General features: G+C 39.0%; 1 protein-coding gene across 3 annotated transcripts in view; it reads left to right on the forward strand.

Moving 5' to 3' along the window:
• Window positions 1–2,977: 2,977 nt before the first annotated feature.
• The window catches only part of loxhd1b (lipoxygenase homology PLAT domains 1b), a 48,067-nt gene continuing 34,154 nt past the window's right edge, over window positions 2,978–16,890 (forward strand). For 2 of the 3 annotated variants that reach the window (XM_041788393.1, XM_041788395.1), the window contains exons 1-12: window positions 2,978–3,282; window positions 4,955–5,844; window positions 9,037–9,151; window positions 9,359–9,370; window positions 9,594–9,674; window positions 9,856–10,040; window positions 10,184–10,282; window positions 10,415–10,563; window positions 12,714–12,837; window positions 13,303–13,412; window positions 13,892–14,032; window positions 16,151–16,286. In XM_041788393.1, the coding sequence (XP_041644327.1) occupies window positions 5,136–5,844; window positions 9,037–9,151; window positions 9,359–9,370; window positions 9,594–9,674; window positions 9,856–10,040; window positions 10,184–10,282; window positions 10,415–10,563; window positions 12,714–12,837; window positions 13,303–13,412; window positions 13,892–14,032; window positions 16,151–16,286 (1,861 nt within the window). In that variant the 5' untranslated portion in view covers window positions 2,978–3,282; window positions 4,955–5,135. The remainder of the gene's footprint in view (window positions 3,283–4,954; window positions 5,845–9,036; window positions 9,152–9,358; window positions 9,371–9,593; window positions 9,675–9,855; window positions 10,041–10,183; window positions 10,283–10,414; window positions 10,564–12,713; window positions 12,838–13,302; window positions 13,413–13,891; window positions 14,033–16,150; window positions 16,287–16,890) is intronic. The other variant, XM_041788394.1, reaches the window with a different exon arrangement.

Consider the following 16,890-nt stretch of genomic DNA (forward strand, 5'->3'; position numbering starts at 1 on the left):
CTGCTGGCCAAAAGGGAGGTCACACATGAAGGTCTTCTTGAAAGTATTTCACCACCTCAATCGAGAAGGGTGTATCTGCAGATAGGTACTATGGGGCCCAGAGCCCTTGAAGTTGGGACAATATTTTTCAAATAAAAAGCAGTGAAATATCTCAGTTTCAACATTTGAGATGTTGTGTTTGCACCACTTCAAGTTAAAATGAGTTTTAAAATGAGTTTTCAATGGTTTTTCACACAATCACACTCAGTTTTATCATACAATTTACACAATGTCCTAACTTTTAGATATTTTTGGTCATATGTGGCACTTGCATGTGCAAGAAAACAATTAGTGTCTTGGAATAATATCTGATATAATTACAAGACGATCTCTTATGGGGAACCACAAGGCTCAATTTGGGACTTTTTCTTATTTACATCAGTGATAAATATATCAGTTTTTGCCAGCTCTTTTTTCTGTAAAGGCACCCTTTAATATTTTAGAAATTCTCAAGTCACCCCAGACAAAATACATCAATAAAAACAAACAACATTCTACACGCCATGACTGCCGAGGGATGCATGTAGTGAGATAATTCACAAGATAAACATTTAAAGCACTTTCTTAAAACCATCAAAATGTCTATATTTTTTATGAAATCTGTATGTAAAAACACATTTTGGCATATTTTGGCCCACCTGCCAAACATTAAAAAAATAAAAAATGATCAAAAACGAAGACAAACTTGATTCTTACCAGCGCTGACTGACATCAGCCGATTCATTTGCCGATCAAGATTCTGACATGACTTAAAGAAAAGACCATTTTGATCATATGCCGGCATAGATAATCACTGGCATATTCATGGTAACTCCTGGTTGAATTTTAAGCATTTTGGAAGCACCCCTGGTGATGCCAGTGGACATGAGAAAAGCTGATGTATACATTATTTTTTTCATCTTATTTGCTGATGATTCTAATATTTTTCTATCTGGTAACGATGTTCAAAGACTGATCTCAGAGATGGACACAGGATTAAGTAGAGGTGACGCCCGGTTCAAGGAAAAGACATTTCTAATTCTATTCTAATTCTAACAGAAGCAAATCCTACCTGGAAAAATAATATTACAGTTATTTATAACAAAACAGAAAAAAATGGAAGCATAAGGCATCTTTAGTCCTGAAAAATCTTTCTTAAGTTATACTACACAGTGATCTATCCATACATCTCATACTGCAGCACTGTTTGGGAGAGAACTTTCAACCTCTACTGTATTTTCTTCTTTGCAAAAATGATTCATCAAAATGATCACATTCTTTTAAGGCAGTAGTTCAACTCCTTTGTTCCAGTTTCTACAAATCCCCCCAATATCTGAAATATTCAGATTTGCTTGTGTGTTTTCTAATCTGTTCTGTTTTCAACATGCATTTCAATTCAATTCCCAAATAAAGCATTATAATACACGGTCAGAACATAATCTTTCTTTTCAGGACAACTTTTGCATAATTTTTCATTCAATTTCAACACCTTAATTATCGATACACATTAGAAACTGCACCAACTTAAATTCATTTGAGAAACAAACTTTTTTATGTTAAGCACAACATCATAATTATCCTCTGGCATGATTATTTTGTTTCTACACTGTTTCTGATTAATTGTATTGTAAAAATATGGATTTTCATCTGTGTGTTCATTTTTTTCACTTAGGAGAACCACTTAAAAAAAAAAATAGGGGTTTCTTTGGCTACTTCTGCAGATATCTTTAGTTAGTATATGACTTCTAGGTCATGGTCAAGGTATTTCTTGTTTTACTCTGTATTTTTTCTTTTATTTGTTCATTTGGCAGTAAAATAAAATGAAATAAAATAAATACCTATTGAAATAATGTTGCCATACTGAAGTCCCACTTTTTATGGATACATCTAAAGTAAAGCAGCACAACACACAAAGCAAAATAACTCATGCATGGTAGTGAGGCTTTTGCAGATAGAAAATGATGATGGCAAGAATTTACAGCCAGTAGACCTTTAAAGAAAAAAATGCATTCTTAACCCTTTCTTGTTAAAATAGGTAAAATTTTGACAAGGAAGTGCTGTGGGGTTAAAATACTAAAATAAGAGGATTAATCATAAGATAAATTTTATGTGTTGCAATAGCTTTGTGACATTGTGGTCCATTTTGACAGAGAAACTCTAAGATTACTCATGCGTCTACGTAGGGCTACCACTTTTGTGGTGTGACATTAATAGTTTTTTGAGATATTTTAATGTGAAAAGGCCTTCTTCGAGACACATCCAACATTATGAAGAAGCAGAAGTTACAGGCCTAAAGGCTCACAGCATGGCCGCTAGAGGTCAGTGTAGTGCACTGAATGTGTGCCAAAGAGGTTTAACACCTATTTAATATCAATCATACCAGTCAGAACTTTACTGCTCTACTGTCAAACTCAGCCCAGCCCTTACATTTTCAGCTCACTCAGAGGAGAGAGATGGAAAAAAAATAATAATCATAATAAAAAACATTTAGAGGGCTTTTTCAGAGAACTGGCTCGATATTGAATGTAATTCTGTGATTTACATCTTATTCATGTTCAGAAGAAAAACAGCAAAAATCCAGTGTTAATTCAAGCTCACCTGGACTTCCTGAGCTGTGAAGCATTAGACCAAACAGCAGAGACACCACACACCCAGGATCATGTGAAACGTGACCTATTTGGTTTAATTTAAGGCAACAAAATGCATATTTCCCCTCCCTGAGCTGCCACCTTAACGTGGTGGAGGGGTTTGTGTGTCCCAGTGATCCTGGGAGCTATGTTGTCGGGGGCTTCATGCCCCTGGTAGGGTCTCCCAAGGCAAACAGGTCCTGGGTGAGGGACCAGACGAAGTGCAGCTCATAGACCATATATGGCAGAACGGCAGGAAGGTACTAGATCTCCCTTGCCCGGACGTGGGTCACCGGGGCCCCCTCCTGGAGCCAGGCCTGGGATTGGGGCTCGATGGCGAGCGCCTGGTGGCTGGGCCTGCACCCATGAGGCTCGGATAAGCAGAAGAAGATGGATGGATGGATAGATGGAAAATGCATATTTCAGGATACTACTCTGTAGTGAGTTCGCTAATATGCCCTTAAAGTTGGGGATTTCCTCTTAAAACCGCTCACAGGTTACGAGACAAAATAACCGAGTAAATGTGAAGTGCTAACTAGCGAGCAAGTTGTAACACAGGTGTGTGTGTTAGCTGCTAGCTGAACATGTAAGCTAACAGTCGAGCATCAGAGACCCGCAAAAATGTTGGAAATTCAAGGTGAGTTGATAAATTCCTGATTAAGCCTACCAGCAAAGTCAAAACAAACTGTGAGTAAAATATGTTAAGTCTAAGCAAAGTATAATCTTGAAAACTAGTTGCAAAAGTCTAAATTGAGACATTTTATTTACATGTTTATTTTTTATTCAGTGTATTATCCTTCAACTAACAACTCACCAGTAAATGTACAGGTGCATCTCAGAAAATTAGAATGTTTAGAATCCACCTAAACAGACCATCTGGAAAATTATTCCTCTATATGAACTCAGTAGTTAGTTTGAGATCCTTTTACACAAATTACTGCACCTTTGCCATGTGGTATGGAGCCAGTCAGACTGTGGCACTGCAAGGGTTTTATGAAGAGCAGCTTGGTTTTAAAGCAGCCTTCAGCTCATCCATATTGTTGAGTCTGGTATCTCTCATCTTCCTCTTTACATTTCCCCAGAGATTCTCTATGGGGTTCAGGTCAGGCAAGTTTGCTGGCCAATCAATCACAGGATACCAAGGTCAAACCAGTTTCCTGTAGTTTTGGCTTCACTGTGGGCAGGTGCTAAGACCTGCTGGAAAACTATATCAAAATCTCCATACATTTCTCAGCATATGAAAGCATGAAGTGTTCTAAAATCTCCAGGATGATGGTTGACATCGCTGATTCTGGAGAAAGCACAGAGGACCAACAGCAGCAGATGACATGGCACCTCAAACCATTACCGTGGAAACTGAAAATACTGGACTTCAAGCACCTTGGATTCTGTGCCTCTCTGATCTTCCTCCAGACTCTGGGATCTTGATTTCCAAATGATATCAAAATTTAGTTTCATCTGGAAACAGGACTGTGGATCACTGAGCAATGGTAGAGTTTTTCTCTCCTTAGCCCGGGTCAGACACTTACAATGTCTGTGGTTCAGGAGTGGCTCGACACTAAGAACACGACACTTGTAGCTCATTTCCTGGACACATCTGTGTCATGGCTCTTATTACACTGACTCCAGCATCAGCCCCCCTTGTGAAGATCCCCTAAATTCTGAATCTGCTTCGTTTGAAAGTCCTCTGAAGGCTGAGTTCATCCCTGTTGACTGTGCATCTTTCCCGTCCAGCCAACTTAACGTGAAAATGCTTTGAAATAGCCTCTGAGAACAGCCTGCCCTTTCAGCAGTGACCTTCTGGGGAAGGTAACAATGATAGTCCTCTGGACAAGTCAAGCCAGCAGTCTTCTCCATGATTGAAGTTGTGTGTACTGAACCAGAGAGAGAGAGAATGAAGGTGCAGGAAACCTTTGCAAATCAGTCTTTCCACAATATTCTACCATTTTGAAATTGTGGATGTTTTTGTGAGCTGTAAGCTGTAATCGTCAAGATTAAAACAAACACTGTAAGTCTTGAAACATTTCCCTTTGTATGAGATAACTCAAGAAAACATGTAAATGTATTTTTCTGAAGATAATCACATCAGAAACTGACATGACATGATGTTGTAATTTGTTGAGATGCACCTGTAGATCCTCAAAAATATAAAAACTGTAAAAATGACTTTGTAATTCGCTGCTGAAAAAGGAGCAACACTGTTTGAGTTTATTTAAGGATCTCCATGTTAGGGGGTTTCTACCTGTGGTCAGGTTACTCTGGGCTGATTATCATTTTAAATGAGGTCAGAGCATCTGCTTCTGTTCTAGGTCAGGATAACCTGCAGAGAGGGGCTTCCCCAGCCGTCTGCCAAACAGCAGTCTGTGAGGTCTCTGACTCGGACCTGTCCTGCCAGCTAGTCACTCCTGGGCAGTCCTGGGTCAGTTTAATCAAGTTTCACAGGAACCAGCAGGAATCGGTTACAGTTACAAGGTAGTAAATAAATTAAAGATGCCCACAAAAAAGAAAAAAACAAGACCGAGTGCAGAGGAGGAAACCAAAGATGTAGATGACGACGACTCAGAGGATCAGGAACCTAAGCCTAAGAAGAAGGGTAAGCAGGTGAGTGAGTCAGAGGATGCTAGAAGATTGAAGAAGAAGAAGAAGTCTAAAGACAGCGATGAAGACGGATACAATTCTGACACATCGGGGCCTGATGTGAGGAACACCAAGAACAAAGGGAAGGATAAAGAAAAGGTCAAAAAGAAGAAGAAGAAAGCCACAGAGGAAAGCGAGGATGAGGTGAGCAACAAGTCCCAAAGCTCAGATAATGAGGACAACAACAATGACTCCTGGAGTAAAAAGAGAGGAGACAAACTCCCTGATGTGATTGAGACTACAAAGAAAGGATTAAAAAAGTCCTCGGCCACAGAAAAGATGGGGTCAAAAAATAAAAAGTCCAAAGATGAAGACAAAAAATCCAAGAAGGACTCAGAGAAGGAGGAAGAACAGGCAGCTGGGGATGAAGAGGAAGGGAAGAAGAAAAAGAAAGAAAAGAAGAAAAAAGGCTCAGATAAGGGAGACAGTGATGAGGACAACAAGAAGACAAAAGGGAAGAAGAAGAAGGTTGAAAACTATGTTGAAATCTATGAGAATGAACTTCGCACCTACGAGCCAGATAAGGTGGAGAACTATGAGGATGAGTACCACAAAAAGAAAGGTAATCTCAAACTTTTGAATTAACTTTTGTCATGATAACTTATAGAGACAGAAGAGGCTGTAATTCACGAATGCAAGAGACATGACTTCTAGAGACATGAATCCTTGATTGCAGTTACGTGATTCTGAGTGGCTCAAGCATTTGGTTTATGTTCATGTAACGTAACACTGGCTGAAGTAGTATCCATGTATCGTGCATATGTTATCTTAGACTACAGCTATATGACACCTGCCACTCACCTACTGTACGTTTGCAAAGGATAGCTTCACATCCTAATAAGTGCCTCTGAGTCCTCTAAAGTTCTCCTTTGGCCCTCAATGTTGGAGTAAAAATCCAAGAGTGAAGCCTTACAGAACATTAACCTTATTTTAAACACAACAATGTGAAATCAAAGCATATCAAACCTTATATTGTTAGTTTTAATTTTGTGTAACTAAAATAATAACATATACTCTTCCCTTAGATTTTGCAGTATTCCTCAAAAATCAGTTTTGTTTTCAATGTAAAGAGATTGCATTGATGTTTTAAAAATAACTGTTAAATATTCATTATTTGGGGCACAGGTAGCCGAGTGGTTAAGGTGCGCACCCCATGTACGTGGACGGCCCGGGCTCGAATCCGGCCTGAGGCTTCCCCCATCCTCATCCCTGCCTCCGACTCTATCCACTGTCCTCCTCTGTCAAAAAAAGGCACAAAAATGCCCAAAATAAATCTTTAAAAAAAAAATCATTATTTTATTGTTGGGAACTGGGTGTTTAGCAGAGATTATACAGCGAAATGTCTAAAGTAAAACAACCAGCATGAGTGCATCAAGAAAGAGGTGGTGGAAACTGTAATTTATTTTTTCATCAAACAGTGAATGCTGAAGCAAGCAGGAGAACAGAGGCAAAAAACTTTTTTTTTCCACAGAGAAAAGGTTTCAGTGCAATTTTTTGCTCTTCTCTAAATCAGTCAGCTGTTATTTGTATAGTGCCAATTCATAAGCAAAGTTAGCTCAATACACTTAATAAAGAGGACAGGTCTAGATTTTACTCTTTGATGGATTATTATAAAGACCCAACATTTATCACCATGAGCTCAGCACTCAGCAGCATTTAGCAATGTAACATTGGCAAGGAAAACTTTCCCTTTAATGGGCAAGAACCTTGAGCAGAACTAAACAAACACATTTTGTCCATTTCTGTCAAAACAGCTGCTGTATACACCCAAGCTAATAGCTTCACTGGCAGCCAGTGTATATCAGCTTGCAGTATAACTATAAACCCCTCATGTAACCACCGCCAACTCATGCCGCCGCTGGTCTAAACAACTTCTCTTCTTTAGAAAAGCTTTTAGTGTGGTCAGTTGCTCTTCTTGCAATAAAGAAATGCTGTCTGGTAAAAAGTGTCTCTGTACTATAGTTACATCCAAAATAACTGTACACTGGGCGCCACAGTATATCCACTGACTTGCAGTGCAAGCCTGCAGCCTCATTCTTCTCAAATGGTGCTGATTGGTCTGTCTGTTCTCAGACTGGGCACAATCAATCTTGACTGGAACTTTGCAAGATGGATCTGCCTGATGACAAACATGGATCCAGCCAATCCACCAACTTTGCAAGGGTATCGGCAAAAACCCGTGGCAACTTTCGGCGTTGACAAATTAAGCAATTTGAAAGTACAAAAACTTACAGTACATTTGGTGTCCACTTGAAGCTCACTCCATAAGACCAGGAAGTCCCTCAAAACCCATGTTAAAATACCTTTATTTACAGTAGAAATAAACACCATGCCTGGGTCAATAGTATTTTTAGTCTGAATAGCTGTTTATTGTATTGGTGGTCTGTTCTGTTTTATGAAGGTTTTTTTGAGCTTTCATGCTCAAAAACTTTACTTCTGTATTTGTGTCATGCAAGCATAGTGATTAGACTACCAGTGCCCCAAATAGCCCATTTCTTTATTTATACACACTGAATTAAGGCTTCTTTTTTGTTATACATCCCATCTGGTTATATTAAAGCTAGTAAGTATCAATAAATTTTCACAAGTAGAGGCATGGTTTATTGACTGATGTGTGGCCACATCTGAGTCATCATTTCCAGTACAGCATCTGCCAACATTGGGCTTCAGAACTCCCTTTCAGAAACCAATGAGTGAACTTCAATGAGACTACCTTTATGTCTTATATGGTGTTTAACAAAAACATTATTAGTGTCTTTATTATCATCAAGCCCCAGATCACACCTTCAGTTTCTTATTTTCAGCGTCAGAGTTGTCAAAACCAAAGAACAAAATATTAAATCTTTTAGATTACTACTTTAGGGGTGGATAAGAGATTAATAAGAGTTTACCTCCTCACAGTGTTATGTGTAGGGCTATCAAACAGGAGATGAGTTATAGGAGGATTTACTATAATAAATAGGATTGAATCATAGGAAGTTATTGAATTGTGAATAGTACATTGTAAAATGATATGGTCTATGTTGCATGGTATTTTTTTGCATTAACATTATCCCAAATGTCAACAACAATGCTAAAAATAAAGGAATAGTATTCAAGGATGTGTTTAACTATTCCAGGCAGCTCATAAAGTTAACTTTTAAAATCAGTGGGTGGGGAAGCTTTGCTGCAAACTGTTTATGTTGGCTTTACAGCTTTTCATTTGAATGAAATGATAAAAATAGAATGGACTAAATATAACATGAACAATTTAAATACAGTGAACATGAATTCTGCTAATGTCACTGAAGGCTGTGCATACATGATGTAGGCTACTGTTAAGACAGCAATGTCTGTGATGCCATATTGCTTTAAATGTTTTAGCAACAGCAAAGTCATACTGTGCCTTCAACTGACTTTTTATTTTGCACTTGTTTAATGAAACTTAAAAAAAAACCCTGTTAATTATTGACACAACAAAAGGCATAACTCATTGATTTCTCAGCCTCGGTTTAATTAATAAATCTTGATTCAACTCATGTTAGAAGCTCTGTTGAAATTACTCGGCTTGATAAGACTTTTGATGATTCCTGGTTGTGTTAGAGAACTAAAATCAAATGTTCATAAGGACTGAAGTACAAAAACAATTACAGAGAAAGGCATATACTTTAACATGTTTACCACAATAGTTTACCCTCATGCCATTCGTAGTGTACTTTATGATCTAATCATTTTTCCATCTGCTTTTTAAAAACACTTCCATTCAATCCTGCAGTGTATGAGGTTGTGACCATCACTGGTGATGAGAGAGGAGCAGGAACTGATGCCAACGTGTTTGTGACTTTGTTTGGAGAATATGGCATCACTCCCAAAGTTCACTTGGCTAGCAAGTAAGTCCTCTGAAGGTTATTTCAATTACATACTGTTTGGTCACTGTAGTTGTTATGAACTTTAAAAATTTTAGAAAATTAACAGGCAGAGATCAAAACTGGTCATCACACTGTCTTAGCAAAAGCCTTCTTTAAGACTTTCAGTCTTAAACCACATATTTGATTTTATGATTGAAGTAAGACTGTGCTTTTTCTCCTCTCTAACAGCACTGAAAAGAGGTATTTGTTTTATAATCAAATGGTTGTAGTAATGTAGAGTGCATGATTCCTAAGGGAATAGAGTGAGCTGTGATTATGTTGTTAATTTGCATTGCATTTTTGCATGATTTGGGCAAAATGCTTTTAAGTGCCATTGTGTAGTGACACTTCTCTTTTGAATCTTTTGAATTCATTTTTATCCTTAATAGGTAAAATGAAAATTTTGACATGTTTTGGATTTCAGGAGCCGCACAGCTTTTGAAAGGGCTAAAACAGATGTGTTCAGGATCAGAACTCACAACGTTGGACCTTTGAAGAAGATAAGGTATGATTGCCCTGAATATTTCATCCCTGACTGATTGATATTTTTCAGTGTTGCACAGATCACCTGGGGCCTGGACAGTGTTTATCTTGTAGATGTTTTATTGACGTGTTTTCTCCACTAAATGTGTTTGCAAAAATAATGACACCACATTGATCTAACTGTTTGCCTTGTGTCGATTCAGGATTGAGCATGACAACACCGGCATGAACGCCAGCTGGTTCTTGGACAGGGTGGTGGTGACAGATGTGATCAGGCCTCACCTGAGGTTCTACTTTGCATGTAACAACTGGCTCAGTAAGGTGGAGGGAGATGGCCTATTTGTCAGAGACCTGCTGGGTAGCATGGATCCCATGGACATGCCCAAATGTATGTATGCACACTTATAATCAAAGTGTTACATAAGAAAAATCAACATTTTTGTTTATTTTTTTTAAAGAAAACAAGTAATGAATCAGCCCACTTAGAACCCATGAAAATGATTTTAATTCACACATTTGATTTGATTCTAGATAATAAATATGCAGTGTCTGTTTTCACTGCTGATATAAAAGGCAGTGGGACAGATGCCGACGTCTTCATCAATATCTTTGGAGAGTTTGGAGACACAGGTGAATTATTTTGCTACAGATAATATATCTCTGCTCACATAACTAAACTTCTAAAGTAGTGATATCAGTTCACTTTAATTTGGACTTTATTTATTCTGATTAACGTTACGATGTGTTTTTTTGCTGCTGAAGGTGAGAGGCGACTTGACAATGACAAGAATAACTTTGAAAAGGGCTCAGAGGACAAGTTCACAATCGAGGCACCGAACTTGGGCAAAGTGAGGAAGATCACCATCGGTCATAATAACAAAGGCTCTTCAGCGGGGTGGTTCGTAGACAAGGTAAAAACAGACAGAACAGAAGATGTTTAAAAGCTTTTTTAAGGCGTGGTTTTGAAATACACAATACTATTATGAAGACAAAGGCCTCTTGAGTTGTTTGGGCAGATTACAAAAGAATAAGATGTGTTACTTTCATTTGTTACATCATGTGTAACGTACATGTCCTACAGTGCCTTATCTTGAAACAAAACTCTGTCTTAAAGTCTTACTGTAGCTCATCCTATTTAGTTTTACCTCTGCAGAGGTACTTAAGACATGTGATCCTCTTGTTTCCTCTCAGTCATCTCATTTGAGCCCGGTGCCCCTGCTCCACCAATATACACAGTGTGTGAGGCTACGAGATGACTTCATTCAAACAGACGCATGCATGCACAAGCTCACACGTACACACAAAGGGCGCACCTGCCGTCATTCTACCCTCTTTGTAAAGAGAAACCATTGCCCATTAGGGGATTGCCTTACCTCAAACAGAGAGATGAGTCTGTAGATTTACTGATGACTACAGCAAAGAATTATACCAAAGATCAGCTGAGACAATAATTGTGAATGGATCTTTGCATTTTCACAATTAGGATTTTAATTAAAGCCATATAAATTTGTAGGGTTTAGGAGCAAATATGGAGTTTTAGCTACATTTTTTCAGTTTTCTCTTTCCTTGCAGCTAAAATATGTTAATAAACAACGTGTTGGCTGTCTGATATGTCAGGAAAAAATGTAAGTTTCTTTAATGTACAATAGAGCTGTATTTTGTTCCAAAATGTCTACATTAGTCAAGCCTGACTTTTCCTATATAATTAGGGCCCGAGGGCTGACCTCAGCGCGAGAACATTATTGAAACAGAAGGACCTATCATTAATATCTGGCCCAAAGAATCACTAATTTGGGGGCCTTAACATGCTCAAAAACTTGCCAAAGTTTGCACAAAATTCTGCCCCTGCACGAATGTTAGTATTTTGATCATTTTATAATAATCTATCACACAAGGGCTCCAGGGGACTGGGTGAGAGTTATGTGCATGACAATTCACGTTTGCTCATCAGCTGACGTCTGCCCTTTATTCTAGTACAGAGAGTGCTGTGAGGTGCAGTGGCTCCATCTCTGCCTGCTTCCCAGTTGATTCTGGGGTGAGGCAGGAGTGCGTCTTAGCACCTACACCTTTCAGAACCTGTATGGACTGGATAATGGGGCAGGACCCATTAGATGTTGGTCTAGATGTGTACCAAAATCTGTGCATTTTGTTCTGAGGGCATAGATGTGGCAGTGCAGCTAAGTTCTATTTGGACATGATGCCTCGCCAAAATGTGTCAGTTATTGCCTCCGCCAAGGAGGTTATGTGATCGGGTGGGTTTGTTTGTTTGTTAGTTTGTTTGTTAGTTTGTTAGGAAAATAACTCAAGAAGTCATGGACGGATTTTCATGAAATTTTCAGGAAATGTCAGAAGTGGCATAAGGAAGAACTGATTCGATTTTGGGGGTGATCCAGATCACTGTCTGGATCCAGGAATTTTTTTAAAGGATTCTTTACTATTAGGAGATAGGGCTAATGGCAGAGGTCTGCGCTGTTACCACTTTACACCAGGAGATGGCGGACATGAGTAACTTCAATCCCAGCAGCATGGTTTTTTGGTGTGTTTCTCTTCAGAGTTTTGGAGTTTATAGAGTATGAAACACACATGCCCGGTCGAGGAGATGAGTCAGAGCGTAACAGAGAGAAAGACAGCAAATTGTAGCATACTCACAATGCTGGGAGGAACAGAGGAATATTCCCCCTCTGCCATGACCTTCAGTTGTCCAGTGAGACCATGGGTGCTCCCGCCATGACAGTCCACACATAGCGAAGCCAGTGCTTTGCCTCACCGTGTCTCCAGCCCACCGGGGAGGGAATAATTGGCGAATTAGATTTTGGGAGTGATCCGGATCACCGTCTGGATCCAGGAATGTTTTTAAAGGCTTCTTCACTATTGGGAGATAGGGCTAATGGCGGAAGCCTGCGCTCTCTGAGTGCTTTTCTAGTTTTGTTATTATAATTGAGATGATAGAGTGAAAACACAAGTATAATTTCAACATAGGAATACTGCAGGTCAACTGGTTTTCTGGTTTTGTGATACTTTTAACTTTACTTTGTTTTTTCCCTTTTTTTTTTCTGTACAGGTAATCGTTGATGATATGGGAAACAAAATAGTGTATGAGTTTCCAATCAGTCGCTGGTTTGCCCTGGATGAGGATGATGGAAAAATCCAGAGAGACATCTTAGTAGGAGGCAGTCAGCCCACAGGTGAGGAAGAAATGTTTTTATTACTTAGTGATCACTGCTTTACATTGCACTAATTAAAAATTTAATTCTTAAGGACATTTTATTAAAGGTAAAAATGAAAACAGCTACTTTCTTTATTTGGCTGATTTTTCTCCAAATTATTTCAAAGGTAATTATCTGCTCCCTCAGTCTTAAAAAACATACTTGTTTAAGGATGTCAAGACAGTGACATTTCTACTGCCAAGGAGCAGATCATTTACTGTTTTCACAATATTAAATGGACAGCTGGACAGGAAAGAAATGTATTCTCTGTGCAGCTTGCCAGAGACCTGCTGTGTGATCGTTAACTCTTGGGTCAGACTAACAATGTGTGGATCTAATTGATTTGGTTGCTGCTCAGCTTGTTAGGGGGAGTAGTTGTGCTGTGAACCATACTGACCTGTTGGCAAAGCCCCTGATAGTCTGGCATGTAACTGTACCCACCAGGCATTGTGTACAACGTCCAGGTTGTGACAGGAAACATCCGGGGTGCAGGGACCAACTCCAAAATCCACATTGTGATGCACGGCACGAAAGGGATTAAAAACAGTGGCAAGGTAGGATACTAGATTTAAGAAATGCAGTAAATAACCTGTGCTTAGACCTTAAACTTATTTAAAAAAACTGAATGACTATTTAGTATAACAGCAACCCAGATGGTTTTGTTTGGCTATGATTGCATTTTTGTTAAATGGCCTGTCTTTTGGCACTTTTTGTGATGCACTACCCAAAATCAGCAGACAGTGTGGGCAGTTTGGCAATTTGTTTTTTTTTTTCTGTAAATGAGTCTCAGTATGTGTAGCTTTTTCTTCAACCATGGTGGGTATTGATGCACATTTAATGACCTGTATTGGCCAGACTCTTTATGACAAAATGCTAGCAAATGTGCAGAAGAATCTAAACAATACAGACTGCAAATGAAAACATCTATTTAGATCTATTTAGATAAGTGGGGCCAAATCTCTTCTGTGTATATCTTGTTTAAAGCAGATGAATCATGATTCCCTTTGACTGTTCTCTAATGTATTTGATCCAGGTGTTTTTGGAGGGAGGAAAGTTTGAGCGAGGCCTGACAGACATTTTTAATGTTGAGATCGCTGCACTCCTCAGTCCACTCAGCAGAGTCACTGTTGGACATGACAACGATGGAGTTAGTGCTGGGTGGTTCTGCGAGAAGGTACTTGGGCATATATACATGTAGATCCTAAAACCTGCTTATTGACCATAACTTAAGTAGGAAAATGAGGGAAAGTGGCAGTGTGGGGGAATGGGGACAGAAAAAGTGACTGGAATTTCACGAGGAAGCCCCCCAGTTTGTAAAACCAGATGAAAGTTTTACAGTGTGTCCCAAATTGCATACTTTAGTACATATTTTGAGTACACAAGTGCGCAAATTGCATATGACTCCATGCAGCAGTGAAGAACTCCCCTTGTGGGGCAAGTTGTGATTTCTGCTAAGAGAAGTGCAACTAAAACGACCGTGTTTTGAGCTGTTTATGACAATGCAAAGCATTCAAAGTGCAAAAAATGTGAACACTCATAATTCTTTAGCTACTTTTGTTTCCTGAAAGTTGTGAATATTCAGGAAAAAAATAAAGTTTAAAAACTCACAGAAATGGCAGCAGGCAGAAATTTAAAGGTCTCCATCTAAAGCCTGGACAAGCAATATCACACCCCACTTGTTTAAAGTCCGTTTCCACAAAGTGGTCCAGTTTGGTTCAAAACAATCTTGCCATGGATAAGCACATTAAACTCTGATTTTACGTGTGTTTCCTCACTGATGTCTATCCCACGAACCTTCAGCTTCACTCATTATGTGAAATCCATATCTTCCAGCACTTTATGTCCTACCATAGCAGGCAAAAATGAAGATAAAATGAAACTGCTCAATTTGCAAGAAGACAACATGTTTATAAAAAATAAACTACAGTTGTGCAATCAAATCTCTAAGTGTGCCAGATACTTTTGAGCATCCATTTGTTTGCAGAAGACCTTGTTGAAACAATAACAAGTCTTATGACCTGCAAGAAACAACACAATAGGTTTAATGCAGATAAAACGTCATCATACGTCGGCACATACACGTAAAGTAGGAAGTGCTGTGAAAGGCAGCAGCCCGGATTGTATTATAGTATATTGTTTTTGATGTGTGCTCTTTTTCCTAAATTTCTGCAAAAGAAGGACATTTCTGGAAGGAAACAGTATTCTGGGACACACTGAATGTGTGATATGCTAGTGTTACTCCTCCAGTTTTATATGCAAAAATAGTTATTGCTCGATCACATTTGGTGGCGATTCTACCTGTGGTTAAGCATAAAAATGCATTGGGGCGCCGGTGCTCCCGCAGGTCTTAAAGGGCTATGGGATTCGGGTCATTTGGCTTAGCATAGTAGGCCGGGTTGTTTGACCCCCAAAAGGCTCTTCACTTTAAATAACAACAAAGAATGGAGGAAGGGAAACTAGCACTAAAACAGGAGTGGGCTACTATTGCTCACATTAAAGAGCTGTTTCATGTCTTTTTAAGGGCCAAACACCACCAAGCACAACACACTGGTGTAAAAGTGTTACGCACCAACCCAGGCAGGTTACGAGATTAAAAACCAAGTTTGCCAGGAGTTAAATGTTAAGGTGTAACCCAAGATAAATGTTGTTGTGGTAGAATTATAACTTCAGTAAAGTTGTTGAAAGACAAAATATTCTTAAGATTTTTAGTATGTGAATGTTGTTAATCCAGTCTGTGAACAGTAAACATTTGCATTATGGGTAAATATATGGGCTTAACCTCCTCCACCCCAGCATCCTCCTTTATAGCATAAGGCTCATTGCACCCTCATTACTATTGCACCCCTATTACGATTCATGCTAATTGCTTTTGAACTAGTGTTATAGTATACAGTACGCATTGTCATAAATGTATCCATACATAGGGGGGTTTCTAGCCATGCACTCCCTGGAAAGTCAAAGCATGCTCCTTGATTAACCCAGGGAGTGTCTTTTGAGCAGAGCCTTCTCTGCCAAGTAAAACTGTATATCTATTTTGAAGTAAAATGGTTAAATGTATGATGAGGTTGTTCCTGACTGAAATAATGTTATGGAAAAAACCTTATATAATAATGATATTCATATAGCACCTGCAAGTACAGGTATTGATAAAGTGCTTTGATAGAAAATGCAAAGTTACAACAATGAGCATCAACAGTCAGGCCAAATTTGTGCATCAAAATAATGAAAATGATTGTTAAGTCACGTTTATTTCCCTCATCTCATCCCTACTTAAGGATCATTGTTCTTGCAGGTGGTGGTGTACTGTCCTTTCACAGGGATAGAGCAGACCTTCCCGTGCAGTAAATGGCTGGATGAGAAGGAGGGAGATGGGCTTATAGAGAGAGAGCTCTATGAGATGGTCTCACTCAGGCAGAAAAGACAAAAGAGTAAGTACAATTTTCACAATTATGGATCTCAGCAGCAGGAAATGCATCATTCACTTTAATTTGCTGAAACATTGAGCAAAAACGTTTAAAACTCCATTTAGAACACCAACATTTGTTCCAGAGATTTGCATAATGACTCAGCAGGCAGTCCCCTTTGGTATTTTAGAGTGTTGTTTGTCCTATTATGTCTGAGTCCAGTGTCTCTTTATATGAAAGAAATTATCCCCAAAGAGCACAATGTTTGGCATTAGCTCAGCTTAGTAAGTCCACATAGATAGAAAGTGAGTAAAGTACAAGGCGCACCAAGTGGGTATGTCCACATGTCTCATGTACAGAGGCTGTTGTCCTCAAAGAGGGTGACCTGGCCTGTGACGCCTTTTCTCACATGAAATTCTTTACGCTCTTGCTCTCTCCAGTTTCCTTCTGTCCTTTGATAAATGCATAATAGCCCAGAAATAAATCTTCGATTCTTTCCTCGTATCCCTTCATGATCGGACAGATTCACAGTGTAGCTTTTTGCTGCAATCATTAGATGTTTTCACAGCCCCAGAGCCCACAGCTCCGCTGTCATTACGCCTTAAAACATTCATTTTGAATCCACGGT

The sequence above is a fragment of the Cheilinus undulatus genome, linkage group 5 (assembly GCF_018320785.1).
Source record: "Cheilinus undulatus linkage group 5, ASM1832078v1, whole genome shotgun sequence".
Taxonomy (NCBI): Eukaryota; Metazoa; Chordata; class Actinopteri; order Labriformes; family Labridae; genus Cheilinus; species Cheilinus undulatus.